Genomic DNA, 21,843 nt, shown 5'->3' on the forward strand with positions numbered 1-21,843 from the left:
GCCGTAGAATCCGAAGGTCTGAAAGCTGCCATCCGCGGTCGCCTGTCGTGTTACGTTTGTCTTGAGAACTGAGAAGGACGGTGTTTTGAAAATACTAATTGCAGAGATGTGAGCGAAAATGAAAAGAGAGCCAAACTGTATGTGCGAACACGCAGACTCGCGTCTGAAGGGCGGTTTCCAATTCAGTGGAAGAGCGTTGAGTTCAGAGATGAACCCCAAGTGTTCTGCTTGCAAACGCTTGTGTACCTCTTTGGAGCCAAGTCTTTTTCGTGCCCCTGGGGCAGAACAATCCATGTTGATTTTCTCCTTCCTTTTGTGTTGCTTCCCCTCCAAATGAATAAAAATTTAATATACAGTCACCCCCATAAATCCTTCATCGGTATTTTTTGCATTTATATCCAGACTTGTTTTCTGCAAGGTCCCCAAGGCAGTTTATCTCACCCTCTTCTCCAATTTATCCTTCTAACAACCCTGTGAGGTAGGCTAGTCTGAGAGCCAGAGGCTGGCCTGAAGTCACCCCCATGAGTGTCAAGGCCTCCTGAATCCCAGTCAAACACTTTTACCAATACGCCATACTGGCGGTCCTTCCAGTTAACATCAAAACATCAGCAGTAAGTATGTGACCTTAAACCAAAGCTAATGCTTCTGAATTCCTATTTTCTCCTGGATTTTTTCTGCTTCAGAATGAAATAACAGGTGGCATTGCTTCTGAAACTCAGCTTTTAGAAGGAGCCAACCAATTCATAAGCATACTAGTCACAAACGGAATCCCTGTGTATGGAATCCAACTGTATTTATTCATTTAGCAGACTTATATGCCGCCCCATTCGCCTAAGCCTCGGGGCGGCTTACAAATAAATAAATATCACTGGTACAATAAAATACAGTTGGAGACATCCTGGCCAAAGTTGTTAAAATCAATAAATAAAATCAACAATTAAAATGATGTTTAAATAAAAAGGTCTTGGCCTGGCGCCGAAAAGCAAATAACGATGGCACCAGGCGGACCTCTCTGGGGAGCGCATTCTATAGATTACTGTAGCCAAGTAATCAGATTATCTCAGTACTTAAATCAAAAGGTGTCCTTGTTTAATTGGGCAGCACGCTTTAAGGATGCTACATTCTTTTTGATGCTGGTTAAAGGATATATCAAGATGGATATATATGACAAGCACCCCTTTGTGTTCTGCAGAACAGTTCTGAGCAAAGAGGGTTTCCCAGCCATCTTCCCGTTGTGCCAAAGATGGCAAACCCAGCAAGAAGCAGGTCCAACTTCTGATAAACCAAGGACAGCTGTTCTCTGGTACCTGGAGGAGTAGTGAGTCGAGGGTTAGGTTTTGTGGACAGCTGGCTGCTCAGCCTGGTCTTCAGTAACGGGAGGAGACCGTGGGGTCACCAGAGGACTGCCCCTCAAGTGGGACAGGTGAGCCAAGCTCAGAGGGACCAAAGAGCCCTGACTTGACACATCCACACAGAGACACACATCCTCAGACTGCACTCCATTTAGCTCAAGGGGTGATTGTAGATGGATGGAGGGCGGTGTCATTTTTAACCTTTGTGCAAACATTCTCCTAGTTTTTGGCCTCAGACCAGCATTGTTCCTGACACACACAAACACAAACACAGAGAGAGAACCAATGAGCAGTGTGAACAACAACACGGGACTGGGATGCAGTGGCATCAAGCTTTATTCTTCCTCCCGAGGAGAAGGATCCCCCTGGCCCAGTGCAGGGTGAACGTGTGTTTCCTGTAACTCTGCCTTTGCAAATATTTTCAAAGTTCATGACGGGCCTTGGCATGAGCCAAAGGTTCTGGTGCATGTCAGGATCTGGGATGCTGTAGTAGTTGCTGGATTGGGCCCAGGCCGTGATAAGTGCCGGCTGGGAAGAACTGCTGTCAAAGAGCCAGCTCTTGGCTGGCCGCCTCAGCAGCAAGGTCTGCTGGCTGTGGTGTGGTTCTGCATCGGAGCCTTGCCGCATCTGGTTCCTCCTTCGCGTCACCATGTCGCACCCTGCCTCGCTGTCCCCCCTCGGCAGTGCAGGCCTTCTGCTAGCTGTGCTTCAGTCCCTGCATCGCGCCCGGCCCTTGCTGCATCCAGTCCCTGCCCCGCCCCGCCCCATTCCACCCTGCCACCTCGTCTCTTCAGAGCAGGCCTTCCTGCTTGCCACAGCACCTTCCAGCTCCTGTGTCTCACCCAATCCTTGCTGGATCTGTCGCCTTGCTGTACCATGTTGTGCCTTGCTGTCCAGGGCCTTGCTGTCTTGCCTTGCCTCGTCTCGTCTCACTACCTCGCCTTGCTTGCTGCTCCCGGTCTCCCTGTTTCTCATCCCTCGGCTCTTCTGCAACCTCATCCTTGCCTTTTCCTTGAGAAGTACTCCTGGTTCCTGACTTGGGCCTGTTCCTTGGCTTTGGTGACTCGGGACTGTGTTTGGACCCTGCCCTGCCTTGAGTTCTGTTGCCCTGGTCCTGGCGCCTCTGTCTTAATTCCTCTTGCCCACATCCCAGACGTGGCTGGAGGACCCAAAGGCTCTTCAGCCTGGGCACACGGATGGAGTTGCCTCTGGAACAAGGAGAGGTTGAGTTTCCTCCTTGCTTTGCACAAAGTAGAAACTGCCTTCCTGGCATGGAAAGGAAGGCATGGTATTGATTTCCATCTGAGGGCATGAATGCGGAGCTCCAAAGGTCAGGGAAATGGTGAAAGAATTTGTGGGAACAGCAGGAATTGGGGAGCAGGCGTACAAATTCTGTAAAGGATTGACTTTCTGATTTGATTAAATAGGATACTTGAATGTCTTTATTAACCTGTCCAGCTCTTGAAAAATCCTTCCAGTGCACAGAAAACTAGTCTCTCTTTTGGAACAAATTGATATTCTTTGGATTAAAGTGCTTTAGTTCTCCTCTTATAGAAAAAAAAACCTTCAGGATGTTTTGGAGAGTTTAGATTTTAGGTTATTCGGAAAAAATACTGGGTTTTCCTCTGTGTTCTTGAAAAGATGGTTCTAGCGTGTGTGTATGTTCTACTTTTAAAATGTTGTTTTTAATTGTTCTTTTTTTCCGCCTCCTGGCTCTAGCTTGTGATAATAAGAGGCAGGAATGGACTGGTTTCCTCAGTTGATTTAGTTTCTGAACGATGCTAAGCAGTATAAAACTGAAGAGGTGTCTTACACACACACACACCCGCCACCCCTGCGGACAATATAAAGCAACCCAGTAGGATCAACTGGCAAATAGATTCCCGGCAGGCGCTCCTACTGAGGTGGCCATGTTTAATTCCATCCCATGGAAAAAGGCCAGCTTTTCCGAGCCTTTTTCCTCAGCAACTACTTTTTCAGAACTTCTCGCTCCTCTGGGCTTTTTGGTGTCGACAGTGACACACAACAACCTGGAAATGTAGTAGATACTTTGCATCACGTGTGGGCACTCCCGTCGGGGTGAGCAGGAAGGCCAAGGACACCGCCTACGGAAGGAGCTCCTCAGGCTCTTTCGCCTCATCGAACGGCAGCTCTTTGGAGGGCACAGGCGGGAGGCCGAGGAGGACGGTGGGTCGGCAGCCCATTTCTCCCCGTTCCCTGGAATGCCCCCAAACCCGAACTCCAGAGTTGCTTGTACAGTCTTAGCGAAGCAAGTGGTGTGCTTAGTTCTCTGCTGGCTACCAGAGACAGAGCGGTATGGGACACGCGCGCCATCTGTGGACCGGAATCTGAAAAATCCTGTGGCCTCCTATGCAAGTTTTAGGGGCCATAGGACTGCGCGGCTGATTTTTCTCTGGTGGAAAAAACTGGTTTCCGGGAATCAGGTTATCCAGTGGCAGGCCATGGCTCAGGCAACATGCTGCAGCCAGGATGCGGGAGCAGTGAGGGTGTCAGGCTGGGGACTGGGCGATCCAGGTTTGAGTCCTTGTTCAGGCACAAAGCTCCCTGGGCCTCCCTCTCCGTCTAACCTACCCCACAGGGTTGTTGTGAGGAGAAATGGAGCTATGTCTGCCGCCTTGGGTTCCTTGCAAAAGAAGAAAATGAGGGATATAAATGCAACATCATCATCACCATCAAGAGAATGTTACCCCTTTAAATGAGTGCTCTTAGATTTGCTGTTAGCAATAAATGATGTAGGAAACAATATATTGGAAATATCCAGTTGTTTCAGGTTTCAGACTGAACAATATCCAGTTGTTCATGTTGCAACAACCTCCCAGAGCTCAGACTCGAGGCCCGTGTGCCGGTTGAGGCAGCTCCTGGATAGATTTGCTGTCTGGAGGACTGCTGAATTATTCTCAACTACGTCATGTGATAATCAGGCCTGTCCTAGTTTAGATAGTCAGCGCTTGTTGGTTTTGCATTATTATTATCATCACATTGTGTTTATACTCCACCTTTTTCCTTCTTGTGAGGTACCCAAGGTAGCTTACCAAGCTCCTCACAACAACAACCCTGTGAAGTAGGTTGGGCTGAGAGTCAGGGACTGGCCCAAAGTCACCCAGTGAGTTTCGAGGTGGAACAAGGACTCGAACCCGGATGCTCTGGGTCCCCTGGCCAGCCGTCACGCCCCTGCGCCTCATGGTTTCACCAGGGAAGCACCTTTCCTTCACCCAGGCTATATTTCTCCTGTGAGAGGATTTTTAGATTCTTCTTCCTGCCAGGAACACCTCTGCTCCTCCAAGTGACTCCGATACTCATTTTAGCACTGACGGAGTGGGACGGACGTGACATGAGAGAATAAGACACGGCAAGCGCCATCTGGATTCTCTCAGAAGTAGCTTTGACTGAGCTATCCGGCCCAAATTTTGGAGCAGGGCCCTTTATTCATTGTAGGCCTTTGGGACTTGAGGCCAAGTTTCCTGTAGGGCTGGATTAGTGAAGGAGGAAATCTACGGAGTCTACCTCTGTATCTGAACCGGCACTCAGGAAAAGAGGAGTGGACGAGCATCGTGGATCCCTGGACACTCTTTTGCTTGGACTGTTTTGTGATCCTGAGCCTTGATTCTTCCTTTAAAGGCAGCTTCCGGAGCACAGCCTCTGAGGCCAGTCTTAGGGTCGGGGTTGTGAGGTTCTGAGGCAGCACCAGGCTCTCCGTTCTGGCCAGAGACCAGAAGAGCAGCCCTGGTGGTTGCAGGATCAGGCTCCGACCACCTGGGCTATTCCGAGCACCACCTGGGAGCCCTGAGGGAAAGGCTCGCTATAGAAGAACTGGCCCTTCCCTTCAGATTCTCCTCAGCAGCAAGGGTTCTGATGTTGTTGCTGCCCTCTGGGCCTTCTGGAGCTCGTTTCTGGAGACCGCCTGTGGCCTTGCTCCCGCCTCCGCTTCTGGACGCTGCCCGGCTTCCTGGCCTTTGCCTGCTCCACTTTCCGTTCTGGCGCTTGCTTCGCCTCAGCTTGTCGCTTTGGTTTCGACTCCTGACTGGCACTGACTACTCCGCTCTGTTTGGATTGTCTTGCCTTGTCCTTCTGTTACCGGCCTCCGCCTCCGGACTGCAATTGGATAGGCCCGTATAGCATACCGGTTGTCTGGGTCCCGTGCTCTGATCTGATCCCCAGCTGCCCGTGTCCTGGCTGCTGATAGCCTTGCACGGATAGAAACATCCCTTCAGATATTCAGGTCCTAAACCTTTTGGGGCTTTATGCTGAGCACCTTGAAGCGGACTGGACTTCAGTGGACGGGTGTTTTGTGTCTAGCGCCACCGTGAGCAGCCTGGCTGCTCTCTGCACCAGTTGAAGCTTGCAGGCCGTTTTCAGGGGCAGCCCCAGGTAAAGTGCACTGCAGGAGTCCAAGCAAGAGGTTACCAGAGCATGCGTTACTTTTGCTAGGTCCTGCTTGTGCAGGTGCAGTCAAGGCTGGTGCTTCTGGCCACTGAGCCCACCTGGTACTCCAGGTATTCTCTTACTGACAGTATTTTCAGTCTCGTCCCCCAGCCTAAGTCTGGCAGAGCTCATGTCAAAATTTGTCACATCGAGGTTTGGGTGCCCTGACAGATTCATCCTGATGGTACGTCAGTTCCATGACGGCTTGACGACTCGTGTTCTGGATGACGGAGAAGCTTCAGAGGCCCTTCCCATCACAAACGGCGTCAAGCAAGGGTGCGTGCTGGCACCAACACTGTTCAGCATGATGTTCCCAGCCATGCTGACAGACGCCTTTCAGAACAACTCCTTGGGAGTCAGCCTGAGATACAGGACCGATGGGGAACTGTCCAACCTGCGAAGACCCCAGGCTGTCACCAAGACAAAGGAGACTGTGCTACGAGACCTCCTTTTTGCTGACGACTGTGCCCTGAATGCTGGAGCAGAGCAGGAAATGCAAGCCAGCATGCACAAATTCGCAGCAGCAGCATGCGACAACTTTGGCCTCCTCATCAACACAGAGAAAACCAAAGCGATGCACCAGCCAGCTCCGAAAGTCCAATACCAAGAGCCCCCCATCACAGTGAAGGGACAAAAGCTGCAAGCAGTGGACCAGTTTACGTACCTTGGCAGCACCCTTTCCCACGCAGTGACAATTGACATCGAGGTCAACTGCAGAATCGCCAAGGCGAGCTCTGCATTCGGCAGACTGCAGACCAAAGTGTGGGACCGCCGCGGAATAAGCCTTGCTACAAAGCTTAAAGTCTACCAAGCAGTAGTGCTAACTACCCTGATGTGTGCCAGTGAGACTTGGGCTGTATACAGGAGGCACGCTAGGCAACTGAACCACTTCCACACGACTTGCCTCCGCAGACTTTTGAGGATCCGGTGGCAGGACAAGGCGCCAGACACAGAGGTCCTCTCCAGAGCAGGCCTGCCGTCAGTTCACACCCTGCCGATGAAAGCCCAGACACGCTGCGCAGGCCATGTTGCAAGGATGCCGGACCACCGCATCCCCAAACAGCTCTTCTGTGGTGAGCTGTCTCAAGGAAAGCGATCGCACAGGGGACAAAGAAGCTATACTAAGACACGCTGAAAGCCTCTCTCAAGTCCCTGGTTATCGACACCACCTCCTGGGAGACCCTGGCACAAGACCGATTGACACGGCGCACGCTGATCCACCAAGGCTGCCAAACTTCTGAAGCCAGAAGGACAACCACAGCACAAGAGAAGCGAGCGCTCCATAAAGCCAGAGTTGCAAACGCTGCAACAGTGGTGCCCACACATGTCTGCCTGACATGTGGCAGAACGCTCCGTGCCCATATCGGCCTTACTAGCCACCTGCGGACACACTGTGGACAACTCACAACCCGTTAGATGTCAAGGTCCTCATCGAAAACGATGGACGAACATGTATCTTACTAATAGAATTTTCAGTCTCATTCCCCGGCCTAAGTCTGGTAGAGCGCCACACTCTGGTTCCACAATTCCCGCTCTTTTAAAATCTAGTCCTAAATTATGGAATCCCTTCCTTTCAGTCCCCATTACTTGTGCGATCAAATATGATCAGCTTCTGGAGCAAAGCAATTTTAATTCCAGTTTTGAAAAAAGCCAATAAGAGAAAGCCAACAAATTAGAATCCCATCAGATTTCTTCTCCTTCTTGGAAAACTTCATCCCCCTTTTCTAAGCAATGAACATTCATCTTGAGTGAGGATAAAGTATTACTGGGAAGGAAAAGGTTAGGTTTGGAGTGGGTCGTTCAGACTTAGATCCTTGGTGTGTTTCATGGGGCAGCTAATATACCTCAAGCACTGCTGGGAAGGTTTTCTTGCTTGGTTGATCTCAAGTGGGGTTTAACGTGTCCCACAGAATTGCTGTGGTCTGAGCAAAACAAACATTTATAGACAACCTTTGACTGTTTCTTCCTAGATGTCGGTATAATCAATGCAGGCAGCAGGAGCAGATCTGAAAGGCATTTCGTAGTCCTGGGGCGACTTCCACACCTTCCGCTCTTAGGGTGGGCACGGTCTGTGCACACGTGGATGGGAAAACAAAGATCGGGGACTCCGGATTGACGGTGGCAGGCCAGGCCAGCCACCTCCGAGTGCCACACGGGGCCTTCGGGGGCCACACGGGGCCTTCGGGGGCCACTGGGCCCGGCCGGTAGCCATTCTGAGCTCAGGGAGACTTGGCTCTCTTGCCAAGCAGCTCACTAGCCGCCGGTCCTTCCTGATTCCGGCACTGCTTGCCTGGTGCAGACGATGCGCCAACTGCGATGTTTTTAACATGCTGAATCGGTGGCTCGTATCAAAATGGTGACCACTCTGTGGCTGTGATTGGTTCCTCTGTGTGTCCCTCCCAGCCAACAGCATAACAACCGGGGACTACTCTGCAGGGCACCTGCCCTGTCACGCAATACGAGCACAATGGTGGAGGGGGATGCGGAAAAACATGTGGGCAAATGCAGCAAAGGTGCCCGTGACCGGATGCGCGAGGATTTCTTGTGCAATCGTGACCCCTAGTGGCGTGATTTGATCTGGAAATCTGTGCATTTTCACACCCGCGTAGAGGTGATTTCTTAACCAGAGGGAGAAATGCAGTAGATGGGGGTTGGTTGTGCGGCCTTCTTTCCACAGGCACAGGGCTCCGTCTCTCTGGAAGCCCTGCAGCCTGAAGGATGGGGGAGGCTGCACTCTGCACATGTTCAGACTCCTCAGCTGGTGTAGCACAGTGGCATAGAAACTGTCCTCTGCCGTGCTGCTCACTGGATGTTCTCAGCATCTGTCCCCTCGGCTGCAGGGCAAGGCGTCGTAAGTGTTGTAACTACCCAATTCATTGGAAGTGCGTGGAACTTTGGAAAAGTCTGGGCAGTTGTGAAGAGCTGCTCAAAGAAAACACAGAAGCAGAGCGAGTCAGAAGGGGTCTCCCGGGCCATCGAGTCTGACCCCCGGTACCAGCCGGCTCCGCTCACGACATGCCCACCATGTGCATGCCCAGCCTATCCTTGAACACCCGCACCGATGGGGCCTCAACGACCTCTCGTGGAAGCCCATTCCACACCCTCGGGGTCCCGACTGTCAGGAAGTGCTTCCTGGCATCCAGATGGAAGCTGGGTTCCCTGAGCTTTGCTCCCTTGGAGCGCATCCTGCCTTCCTCTGCAGGGGAGAACAGGTCTCTACCCACCTCTGCGTGGCACCCCCTCACGTACCTGCATGTCACACACAGGTCCCCCCTGAGTCTCCTCCTCTCCAGGCTGAAGAGACCCAGCTCCCTCCATCTTGCCTCATTTGGCTTCCCTGCAAACTGGCCACCATCCCAGGGGCCCTTCGCTGCACCGATTCCAACGTGCAGGGAGCGCTCCCGTGCCTCTGACGGTGTGCATATTCTTGAGGCACCCTGGGGCAAGGGGATGGGCAGGCCCTCCGAACGCAGCAGGGGGCAAAAATACAGCAGAGGGCAACTTTTGAGCCCACAAGGAGCTGCTCTGGCAGCCGGTGGTTGAGTTTCGAGAAAAGACACGGGAGGGGAGCTGTGGGGGAGGGCTCGGTTGTGTGGGGGGGGACATTTTGCTCTCTCCCCATAACACTCCAACCCAGAGGGATCACCCCGTGAAGCGGATGGGTGGGAGAGTCGGGACAGATCCAAGGAAGGGCGTCTTCACGGGGCGCATGGCCACACTGTGGAATGTGCTGCCACAGGAAGTGGAGATGGCCACGAACCTGGATGTCTTTCAAAGGGTTCGAGAGATCCGTAAGAAGTAGTAATAAATTTGGTATCTGCAGCAAAATTGATAATAGCAAAGAACTGGAAGGAGGAAGGGAATCTCCAATTATTTGGATGGTACACAGAAGTTTGGAATATTGCGGTTCGTGACAAGTTGACATGAGAGATAAGGGTGAAGAAGGAATGGTAAAGAATATATGTTTGTTGAATATGCATTACCTATGCATGGTCTGTCTTTTAGTATAATGTTTTGATACATTTGATTTATGGTTTTATTTGTTAATCCAATGTTTTACCTATTTAACTTGTAATGGCTGACGGCTAAATGCAGTAAACTGAGTGACTGACTGAATATGTATTAAAAGGGGAGGGTAATAAACACTCAAAGGATCGTTGCAATTTTGTTTGGAAGGGTGTATCTTGGAAAAAGCAGAAAAATGAATATATATTAAGGCAGCCATGGTCCCAGTGGAGAGGTGCACTAAGGGTGATTTCTGTTTTTAAAAAAGCAAAATGTGATTTTGTCTATTGAGAGTTTTTTCTTTATTACATGACTTTTGCATTTGCATTTGTTTAAAATTTAAATTAAAAGAATTTTAAAAGGACGGCTCCACGAGGGAGGAGGCGATCCGTGGCTGCTGCCCAGCTGGCTGCGGGCCCCCTCGTTCCGCCGAGGCGGCCTGCCCGCACACCCCAGTGGCTGAGAAGGTCTTGCACCCACCCTGCCGGAGGGGCCCCGTGGGCAGCCCGTTCGCCACTGTGTGCCCGGAGCGGCTTTCCTGAGCCCCTCGTACCTCAGGCGAGGCCCCCGCAGCTGCCCGTCCCGCTAAGGCGCCCCGCTGCTTCCTCCCACAGGCCGCTGTGCGGAGCTGCAGGTCCAGTTCACCGGAGCCGTCTCCACCGTGGCCGACCAGAAGGCGCTGATCGGCAAGCTGGAGCACGACCTCAGCACCATCCAGGCGCTGTCCACCACGCAGCGCCCAGACGCCGAGGTGAGTCTGCTCGCGCCGAAGCCGGCCCTTCGAAGCCCCGGGGTGGCTTTCCGCTGCTGCCGCCACGTTGCAGAGGCCGTGGGGGGGGGGCACGTAGGGGGTGGAAGTGCCCCGCTCGCAGCCCCGATGGCCGGTGCAGAGCCGAATTAGGCGGCTGCCGTCCGCTCGCTTCGCAGTGCTATGAGTGGGGGTTTTTAAAGCAGGGAGAACTTGCGGAGGGCTGGAGAACGCTCAGGGTCTGGATGCAGGAGCTGGGGGCCACAAGGCTGCAATGGGGGGGTTAAAAATTCTAAACCCCCCCCCGGTTCTTGGGCAAATGGCACAGCGTTGAGTCTGACTGGCCAGAAGTCACTCGCCCTGCCCTGCTCCTGTTCTCCTGGGGTGACACCCCATCTCCACATGAAAACGCCAATAGGCCCATTGGAGATCTGAAACATTTTACGAGGTGTGTCCAGGAAGTCATGAGAATGCGGTCCCTTCGCCCCAGAAGGGCTCTGTGAAGGCGGAAGCTGGCCAAGGTCACTCAGGCCGGGATGCCAGGTGCGCGTGAGAACACGGATCAGTTGCATTCCAGCCGTGCCAGGCATTCTCTTTTGTGCCACCCTGTTCAAGTATTACGAAAAATGCAAGCGAGTTTGGAACAGCGCGAATGTGATAAAATTGGGTGAAATTGGGTGAAAGTGCATCAGAAACTTTGCAAATGGAGAGGAAAGCTCACGGAGAAGCTGCGCTACCATCTGCATGAGCGAACCGACGGCACAAGTTGAGATCGGCTCAGCTTGCGTCCTCCATCGCGGCAACGCTCCGAGTCACAGTGCTTTGGCTGTCAGAGAGTTTTTGGCTGAGAAACACACCACGGGGCTTCCCACCCACCCCACAGCCCCGACTTGGCTCCTTGCGGCTTTCGCATCTTCCCAAAGATGAAGAATCGCTTGAAAGGGCACCATTTTGGTTGTGCGGATAACGTCCAAAGAGCCACCCTGCAGGCTCGGGGCGCCATCCCACTGGAAGACTTCCAGGGATGCTAGGAAGAACGGATAAATCACCGAGAGCGTTGTGTACACTCAAAAGGTGCCTACTCTGAAGGAGACGATGTTCAATTGTATTTTTTTTCATACAAGAATTTTTAAAATATCATTCTCATTACTTTCTGGACACATGCCATATCCCAAATTGCCCTGAGCTAATTGTTGTGTAAAGCATGAAAGAGGAAGCCGTCAGGTTTGCGGGCTCTATTCTGTTTCTATAATATAACTTGGCGGGGAGTGGGGGAGGCCACAGACTGGGTCAGGAGGGCATGCCCAGTGCCTGCTTGCCCTCCAGAAGCTGTAAACACAGAGAACTTGCCCACACAAGTGCAAGACTGCATCCGAGTTGCTACAGAACAGGAATTTGAGGTGCCTGCTTGACGTGCTTTTGGCTTGGATTTTCTTGCTTGTGGAGTCAGAAACCCTCGCCAGTAGCTGTGACTCATCCAGCCGTCCACCAGTTCGCCCCGTGTGAACTTCCACCAGAAGACTTCCATAGACTAAGCCATCAGTATTTGCAGAGCAAATGCGTACGAGATTTGCGTATCATCGGTGGAAAGGGCAAGCATTTCCAGGGCTTGTCTGCCTTACGGTCTTCTCCTGTTTCCAGGACAGGCTGAACATGCACATGGTGGGCATGTCATGAGCGGAGCCGGCTGGAGCCAGGGGTCAGACTAGATGGCCCAGGAGGCCCGTTCTGGCTCACTGTGTTTCTTTGTTTCTATGTCTCTGTTTCCCTTCCTTAGGGTGCTGACATTCAAAACCTGGAGAACATTCCTGATCCCATTAAAGAAGCCACGGCGCTTTTCTACAGTAAGTACCTCCCCAAGACAGGAAAGGAGCGCTTTACCCGGCTGGGGGTGAGATGGCTCCCCTGCCCCCCTTGCTAGCCAGCTCCACCTCCAGGGGAGTCCAGCTGACGACCCTTCCCCACCAGTGAGATCCGAAAGACACAACTCCCCTCTGTCAGGCTCCCTAGGTCAGCCTTTCACACCCTGGCCAAGCCAGCCAGCCCTCCTGCCGAAATCTCTGTTCAAAAGGAACCCACCGTTTTGATGGCTGTCTGTCAAAACCCGTTTTTCCTGTACGAGGAATGGAATGCACTTCAAAATGAGAATCGCTTTGAGGACTGTCCAGGCAAAAAAGAAAACCCGGAGAGTCTTAGCGTAAGGGAATAGAAACCCCACCGCTCCCTGTTCATGAGCAAAGATCTCCTGCAGTTTTGCTTACCCTTCACAGTTCACCTTTTGACAAATGTCAGGGGGAGGCGAGAGGGGGGAAGGCCTCTTTTGACCCTCACTAGGTCAATGGCCAGGCTGGGACCTCCTGGGACTGCGAGTGCCCCCAGGACGTTTTCATAGGATCAAGAAGGGGCCAAGAAGGCCACCGGGACCAGCCCCCTGCTAAGAGCAGAACTCCAAGTTGAACCTTCCCTCTCAGAGGGCTGCCCAGCTGCATCTTGAATGCTTCCAGTGTGGGAGAGCCCACCGCCTCCCGAGGTCTTGGGCTCCACTGTCATACTCTCTAACCATCAGGAAATTTTTCCTCTTATCTAGCCAGAACTTGAGCACATCATTCCATGTCCTGCACTCTGGGATGACTGGAGAGATCCCATCTTTCCTCTCTGTGACAGCTTTTCCTGTACTCTAGAGTCCTGTCCTATCCTATCTCCCCTCAGTCTTCTCTTCTCGAGGCTGAACATGCCCAGTTCTTCCAGTCTCTCCGCACAGGGCCTTGTCTCCAGTCCCCAGATCATTCTTGTGGCCCTCCTCTTCCCAGCTTGTCTGCATCTCTCTTAATCTGTGGTGCCCAGAACTGCACACAGGACTCCCGATGAGATCTAAACAATGCTGAGTAGAACTTCACGGGATTTGGAAGTGATCCTTCTATTCATGTAGCCCAAATTAGCATTTGCCGTTCTTGCAGCCGCATCGCCTTACTGACTCACAGTCAGCTTGTGATCTGCAACAGTCCCAAGATCCTCCTCGTTTGCCGTATCGTTGAGTCACGTCTCCCCATTCGGTTTCCTTTTCCTAAATGCGGATCTTGGCATTTGTTCCTGTTACATGTCATCCAGGTTTTTTCAGCAAAGCACTCCAACTTACGAAGTTTGCTTTGATTTTTGTTTCCAGGGTATTAGCTATCCCACCCAGTTTTCTGTGATCTGCTCATCTGACCAGCATTCCTCAACCAAATATTAATTAAAATGTCAACGAGCAACTTTTTCAGACATGCACAAGTGGAAACCTCTGCACTTGCACAAAAAGTGCTCACATCTGGGGTGCAGTTAAAAAAAAAAAAGAGGGGAAGCAAAGTGAGAGAAGTTGGTTAACCACTGCAAGCAGAAGTTTGATGCTGCGTGTTACTTTTCATGTCGTGAACTATGTTTATAAGTAACTGAGCTTCATTTCTGTGGTCAGCAAGCTGTGGAAGTTATCTTGAGTACGTTTATTCCTTTTAAAGACCTTTCTATCAAGCAGACCTTGATGCAAATGAAGAAGAGGGGAAAGACGAGTCTAAAATGAAGGACAGGGCAGAGCTGATCTTGCAGATGGATGGGCAGCATCTCCCTGCAGGGTCGGCGGAAGGGCTTTCAGCAACTGTGCCAGGCCCCCCACCTGTCCGTTCCCACCCACCAGCTCAGGAACCTCAAGGGGAACAGGACTGTTCCTCCTGAATGTAAGAAGGACAGACCCACGAGGGAGGAGGCGATCCGTGGCTACTAGCCCGGCTGGCCATGGGCTTCCTCCTGCGCCAGAGGCGGCCTGCCCGCACGCCCCAGTGGCTGAGGAGCCGGGCCGGAGGAGGTCCTGCACCCGTCCTGCCGGAGGGATCCTGCGGCAGCTGGGCGGCCACCGTGTGCACGGAGTGCTGGGCCGGATGCGCCTCGGCTCTGATCCGGCATTCCTCTTCTTACGTTCTTATGCACTGCTAGGTGTGGATGCAGCCAGAGGCTGGGAGAAGCGCGGAGATGCTGACAGGGCACCTGCCTGCCTCGCGGGCGACTGCCTCTGAGGTCTTTTTGGTGGTGGCACCCAAGAGCACTGGGCTGGCACCAGCCTCCTGGGCACGCTGGCGCTCGGAGGACCATCTGAGTGCTTGAACGGGGCTCTGTTACCTACCCTTGCAGGGTCTGCTTCCACTCCGCTCTGCATGGTTTTATGAGTTTAAGCACGTCCTCGTGCCAATTTAATGTGAAACGCTTGATTTTGCAAGATTGTTTTCAGTGGCCTGGGATCTTCTCAGGAAGAGCGGTGAGTCCCGCTGTCCCGCTCTGCCTCCTCCGTTCGCTTTCCTGAGTCTGCCGTCCAGCTGGTCGCCATGTCACAGCCTTTCTGGCTCTCCTCTCCTAGGCCATCCGCCCTCAGCCAGCCCCCCAGTTGCAGAAGGTCAAATGGACTCCCTTCTCTCCATCATCTCCAGCCAGAGGGAGCGCTTCCGGGCCCGGAACCGTGAGCTGGAAGCGGTGAGGTTCTTGGCACGGTGGCGGTTCTGGGGCCTGGGGAGGGATTGGGGAGCATTTCCTTGGTGCTTTCTAATCAACAGCACAGGGCACACCAGCAGCATGTGGGACAAGGTTAACTTTGGAAGCAAAGCCCCATTATTCGCTCTCTCACACACACGTACTTATTCAGTCTGAGAGCCAGTGTGGTGTAGTGGTTAAGAGCACGGGTCTGGGACTCCGGCAATCTGGGTTCGAGTCCCCGCTCAGCCGTGGAGCCAACCGGGTGACTTAGGGCCAGCCACACACTCTCAGCCCGGCCTACCCCACCGGGTTGTTGTTGTGGGGATAAGATGGAGAGGAGGAGAATGATGTAAGCCACCTCAAGTTCCTTGAAAGGAAGAAAATGTTGTGATATAAATATAAATAAATAAATTTGTACCTCACTTTTGCATTACAAAAGAAGGTGACTATGTAGAAAAGTGATGTGATTTGTTTTTGAAATTCTTAATAAATAGAGTTTTAAAAAGTGTGGGAAATAAGAGGCATTAAAAAAGCTATTGAACTAGTAAGCAAACCTTGATTATCCCCCCCCCCACACACACACACACCCCGCTTGGACAAAAGGGACCTTGACCCTTTCTTTGGTTTTACGGCAGGAGAACCGGATGATGCAACACACTTTTCAGGCCCTGCAGAGCGAGCTGGACAACCTGCGAGCCGATAACATCAAGCTGTATGAGAAGATCAAGTTCCTGCAAAGCTACCCAGGCCGGGTATGTGTGCAAGCAGGGGAAAGGGGAGCATCTTTGAGCAATTTAATTAGGTATCATTCTCAAACCTAGCTTTGGTTGTATTGGGGTGATTTTGTCACCCCAAATGAAACCGCTTCAAGCAAGGCAAATGGTGCAACTGAAAGACCTTTGGCCGACTGAAGGTTTCCCACCAGTTGGTTTGAATGAACACAGACTGGATTCCAGGTTGCTGCTAGTACAGGCAATTTAAGACTTAATCTTTCCTGCTGGGATGCTGAACTGTTGACCAGTGATCAGCACAGCAAGAGTTTGGCCTGCACAGGTCGATCAGCATATAACACTCTCCTTCAGGGTGGCGGCGGGGGGGGGGGGGATTGTTTTGCTTCAGGTATTTTGCTTGGTTGAGGGGTTGATTTTTTTCTTGTTTTTTCTTGTTTGTTTCCGATGGAGTTTTTCACTCCAGTCACTGGCCTTCAAAAGAAACTAAGATGACCTGCAGTTATCCTTATTTTGTGCCCTAAATGTGTCCTTTGTTTGGGGGTGGAAAAGCACCTGGCAGGCCTCTTCTACCCAAATCTGGGGACTTAAAAAAAATCTGTCATGTTTTGGTTTATGGCAAGAAAACAGTAAAAGGCAGGGCGCTGAAATTCAGTGTCCTTTTTTTTAACTACCCTGAGCCTGACACTGCCCCAGAAGGACTAAACAGTAGGTCTACTTGGGTGTAAATTCCACAGCAATCTATAGAACCACAGGGTCAGAAGGGGTCCCCCGGGCCATCTAGTCTGAGCCCTGGCTCCAGCCGGCTCCACTCATGACATGCTTATGAACCCTCTGAGGGCTTAGCAAGTCGTCCCAGGATATAGGATGAAATTCGCTGAGCTGCTCCAGACCCAGCTCCCACATCCTTGCAGAAAGATGGCCTAGACGGAGAAGGCCAGGGGGCTCCCTGTGACCGCCTCTTAGCTGCACCTGCAGCTCTCCTTTGTAGAACAAGGCCTGCAGGCAGCTCTCGCCAGGACCGTGGCAGGTGCCTCGTGACCCTCCAGATGTGCCAGCCAGTGTAGCCAAGGACGGGGGGCAGAAACACCCAAACAGCCACAATTTGCCCACCTCGGCCCTCAGGTCTTGCTCTGCTGGCAAAGGTGCCCCGGGAAGTGTGATGCCTGCCCCCCGCATCCAGGCCAAAGGGCTCTTCTCCACCCCAAATCCGGGACTCAGCTGGCAGCACACCAGCCTTGCTCTGCCCGCCTGCTTTCTCCACGGAGATTCGGGGGGTCTCTTCCACGGGTGGGTCAGACGGCTGCACTGCTGGGTCATTTCTCAGCGCCCCGTTCGGCGTCCACGGGTGCGGGCTGCCACGGCTTGGGACTTGCGCCTGGCAGTGTTGATCAGGGAATGGCACAGCTGCCGACGTGCTAGCCAGCCAGGTCTTGGAAGGCCCTTGACGGCATGGGGCTGCAGTCTTGGAGAGAGATTGGCGCCGCCCCCCCCCCCCCCCCGTCAGCATGGCCAGGATCTTAAGCATAGTCCAGAGGTCCTCTCACAGCAAAACATTCCATGTCCCAGCTCTCTTCCTGTGGAATCGCTGCCTGTCAGTGTCTGGCGGGTGCCAGCGTTGTTTGCTTTTTGGAGTCTGCAAAAGACTTCTTTTAGTTAAACAAGCTTTTCCTGAATGACCGGCCACAGATTCATCTGTAAAACTGGATTGTAAATATTTTTTTCCTTGCATATTGGACTGGCCATCCCAAATGCACTTCTCCCGTTCGTCGCTCAGGAAACTTTCTTAGATATCACAAGGGGCCGTGTGTTCAGAAGCCGGGCAGCTGGGCAGTCTGTGCCCAAGGCAAAAGTTGCGTTTACAGCTTTCTGGCTCGTGGTTCCTCATTTGGCTGCTGATGCAACATGTTCGGACAGCATATTGCATCTTCGGAGCATCTTGGGGGGATCATGTGACACAGAATCTTCTCCTGGCAGAACTGGTCTAAGCTGGGACCGAAGCGAATTGGGCATCCACAGCATACAATGAACAGCTGCACTTGTGAAAGGCACTGACTTGGGCGTTTGTACCAGGGAGGAGGGAGCCCAGAGAGGAAGTGAGCGAGTGCCGGGGCGGAACAGCCAGAAGTGCGAAACGTTAGAAGGTGTCCAAGCCAAAACTCTGAGACCAAATCTGTTTGCATTCAACCGTTGCTCAATTTAATCATTTCATGTTGGGTTTTAAATCTGCAAAATTGAAAGCTGCCGCCTGGGTGTGATCAGAGAGATGCCAGCCTGGCCGGAAGGGTGGTTCAGTGGTGAAGAAATGAAACTTTGCACATGCCCAGAGATGCATTCCTTTGTTGCTGCATGCATCCCTTAGCTCTGGAGTTGTAGGTTACATCCGGCATAACTAGTTAGTTAGTTAGTTATACTCCTAGGCAACTGACAATACATTAAACATATTGTAAGCCGCCCCGGCATAGAAATGTAATAATAATAATAATAATAATAATAATAATAATAATAATAATAAAACAAATTAAAAAACTTATTAAAACACTAATGAATCAAAACATCTATAATAGCGGTATAAAAAGGGCCACAGCATTCAGGGGCCAAGTGTCAAATTTTTTTCTAAAAAGGTGGGTGTTTTTATAACCCTGGGTGTTGCCCCTCCCCCCATCTGAGGTCATATGAAAATGACAGCTCTCCGTATCATTCCATTAGGGAAGCGGAACAAAACCCCGGTCAGGCAGGCTGTCCTTCGCGAAGGATCAATGATGACACCCCAAAATCATGAAGATGTTTTAGTGTCCCGGGGGTTCAGGTTGCCTCGCCCTGCAGCCGACCGGACTATTGAGCTGGGACTGGGGGATCTGGGTTCAAGTCCCCATGGAGCTCACTCTGGGTCAGTCACAGGCTCTCGGCCTGACCTCCCTCAAAGGGGTGATGTTGTGAGGATCAGATGGAGAGGAAATGGAGGCGCATGCAAACCACCTCAGCTTTCTTGCAAGGATGGCGGGGGGGGTGGGGTGGAGCGGGGTGTGGACCAGTGCTTCCATTCCCGGGAAGAGCCCTCTTCTGGTCTTGCTGGTGGGAAGCAAGGGGCTGCAGGGGGAGAGGGCCTGGGCGCCACCCTGGCTGTGAGTAGGGGCTGGATGGAGCATCCTGCAAGCGCAGGTGGTGAGCAGAAGCAGCCAAGGACCATCCTCTGCTGACACGGATGCAGCAGCTCCCACCGAACGAGACCGGGCAGAGGTGAGCATCAGAGGAGGAGATGGTGAAGGCAGCTTCTCCCGTTGGAGCAACACCAATGGTGCTTGAGATGAGGCCATAACTCCAAGATGAGGCCATAACTTCATATGGTCCAGCTGGCAGGATGACAATCTTTAAGTGCTACGCTGCAAGAGGAAAAGGGATGGGGAGGGCAGAGGAAAAATGCACATTTGGGCACCAGTTCCCATAGTTGAACTGATCCCCTGGGTCAGTTTGTGCTGGTGGCTTGGCCTGGTTCCCGCCTTGGCTGCCCTCTCTGTGGTTTGCTGAACTGGCAGCTCCTTGGTGGTACTTCCAGGAGTTGGGTCTTTCAGGAAAATCATCAAGGGGAAAACATACCTGATGAACTCAGCCTCACTTTCCTGCCTGGGTCTCCTCCAGAGTGGTGGCAGCGATGACACAGAGATGCGCTACTCTTCTCAGTACGAGGAACGCCTGGACCCCTTCACCTCTTTCAGCCGGAAGGTACACACGCCTGCGGGTCATTGCCGGGCATGGGAATGTCTGTTCCATTCAGAAGCGAAGGTCCCTCCGCTCGCCCCAGATTCAGCCGGGATCTGAAATTCGGTCTGTGACCGGAAACGAGCCTGATCTCTCTCCAAAAGCCCTCACTGGGGCGTGTATGCAGAACTGCACTGCCAAGCAAGGGGTCTCCGTACCTGTAGCCACCGGTGGCAGTTTCCGCCTCCGCCAGGAGCATGTCCCCACTGCCCGTGCAGCACCAAGAGGCCCCAGAGCACCTTCAGGCAGCCGCTCGCGCTGCTTGGAAAGTGGTGGGGGGCTGGGAACGCTTTCTCTGCGAGCAAACGCAGAGGGATCCGTGTCGCTGTGAGGGCGCCTTGCAGCGAGCGGGACCCTCTGCCAGGGATCGGGCGTGGAGCCCCTTCCGGAGGAACTGCCCCTGCACCGGCGGAGGACGCGGGCCGAGGGAAGCTGCGCAGACTCGCTGGAGCTCCCGCAAGGCCAGGCGAGGCCACGGCCGCCCGCTCCCAGAGGGGCCTCCCTGGGAAGAACAAGGGGAGGCCCCTCCACCTCCCGCCAACGCCCCCGGGGGCAGGAGCTGCGGAGGGCAGAGGACGGAAGTGAGGAGGGGGCCAAGCCACCGTGCTCCCATTTTATGGACGGCTGACTGAGGCCGAGGGAGGAGGACTTGACTCCAGGAAGCACCGAGAAACATGAAAGCCGGGCGGTGGGGGAGGGCATTGGACTAGACTCTGTCCGCAGTGGAGCCCTGGGGTCTTTTTTGACAGAATTAATTCCCGGACTGAGCGCACTGCAAGCAGGAAGGGCGGGAGTGCTTGGTCCGTGGAGTTTTGATCTCAGCACTGTGCGTGATTTTTGCAGGAGCGCCAAAGGAAGTACTTGAGTCTCAGCCCCTGGGACAAGGCCACCCTGAGCATGGTAAGTCCTTCCGTGAGCCACACCGCCGACGGGGCCGATCCCTGGATGATGGGTCGGAGGAGCCGCGTGTGCCCGGCCTGGAGGAAGGAGGCCCGCGGAGGGTGGGCACGGAGAGTCTCTCCGAGGGCTGTCCCAAGAACCGGGCAAAGCGAGCAGGACTTGCGCTAACAGGCTCAGAAGACAGATTTGGGAAGATTTCGGAGAAAAGCCCGGGTGGAGAAGATCCGAATTGCCAGCATCAAGCAAGGCTCGGCCCAGGTGGCCTCCTTCTGATGCGGGGAGCCTGTGGATCCCGTGTAGCCAAGAGGAGCTGAGGGGCAGCCGTGCAGGATTGGGCCAAGGGCCACTCCAGCTCAGCAGCCTCTCCCGCACCGAGTCCAGCCAGTGACTTCTGTCAAGGCGTTTCCCTTTCTGTTGAAGGGTTGCCCACTGCCACTGAGTAATAGCCCTTCCCATAAACATAAAGTATGTTTCTAGTCCTCATGATGATAAAGGGACTGTTTAAATGGGAATATATGACGTGCCTTGATACAAAAGACTACCGTTCCACCTTGCACATTCTCACTGGCCAGGGCTCTCCAGAGTTCCGGACAAGCCCCAGGGGGGGAAGGCGTGACGGACACCGTGTTTCGCCACATGCCAGAGAGGTGGCCTTTGACGGACCGTCCTTGGGCACCTGAATCAGCCCACAGCCATTCCCAGGGCCTTGCTCCTCAACTCCCTGCTGGCATTCCGCCTTAAACCTGGAGATGCCGAAGGCAGAATGGGGCCCCTCTGTGCTCTGCAGCCGGCGCGTGCCCCGTCTCGGCCCGTGAGGCCCCCGGTGCGCGGCGTGGGAGCGAGTCCCAGCCAGCCGTTCCAGCCTTCCGGTGCAGGCCTTTCTGACAGACATCCTGAAAATGCAGCGAACAGTCACTGCGGCAGAGCTGTGTTAAGGAAAGGGCCTCACTGGAGCAGCTCTCCCTGACATGCTGATTTTCTGTGTGTGGGGAGCTGCCTCCTTCGGGAGCAGTGTTCATCCACCCACCTTTTTGTGGCACTGCCTGCAGAAATCACAGAGGGGCGTGAGATGGGACCTCTTCCAGGAGAAGGACTAGCAACCCCAGAATAAGCTGCACAAAACAAAAGCGATCTTGCCTGATTTCTCCCCTTTCCAAGATCCAGAGCGTGTGTGTAATCAAAGACCGCTGTCTCCTTTCTGTTTCGTTGCAGGGAAGACTCATTCTGTCTAACAAGACAGCTCGGACCATCGCCTTCTTCTACACTCTCTTCTTACACTGCCTTGTTTTCCTGGTAAGGGTGCGGCACTTTCCCATATGCGGCCTCGGCAAATGAAAAGGTTCTAGTCCCTGTTGTTGTGAAGCAGGATACTATGGGATGGGAGATGCCAGACATCGCATTGGGATGCATT

The 21,843-nt window shown here is 53.1% G+C and overlaps 1 protein-coding gene across 1 annotated transcript in view; it reads left to right on the top strand.

Annotated features, from left to right (window-relative positions):
* Window positions 1-21,843, top strand: part of CUX1 (cut like homeobox 1) — a 300,846-nt gene that overhangs the window by 273,997 nt on the left and 5,006 nt on the right. The window contains exons 15-21 of the mRNA XM_044429829.1: window positions 10,415-10,551; window positions 12,326-12,392; window positions 14,933-15,045; window positions 15,681-15,797; window positions 19,413-19,496; window positions 20,376-20,432; window positions 21,645-21,725. Of these exons, the coding sequence (XP_044285764.1) occupies window positions 10,415-10,551; window positions 12,326-12,392; window positions 14,933-15,045; window positions 15,681-15,797; window positions 19,413-19,496; window positions 20,376-20,432; window positions 21,645-21,725 (656 nt within the window). The remainder of the gene's footprint in view (window positions 1-10,414; window positions 10,552-12,325; window positions 12,393-14,932; window positions 15,046-15,680; window positions 15,798-19,412; window positions 19,497-20,375; window positions 20,433-21,644; window positions 21,726-21,843) is intronic.

The sequence above is a fragment of the Varanus komodoensis genome, unplaced genomic scaffold (genome assembly GCF_004798865.1).
Source record: "Varanus komodoensis strain SLA01 unplaced genomic scaffold, ASM479886v1 scaffold20_1, whole genome shotgun sequence".
Classification (NCBI taxonomy): Eukaryota; Metazoa; Chordata; class Lepidosauria; order Squamata; family Varanidae; genus Varanus; species Varanus komodoensis.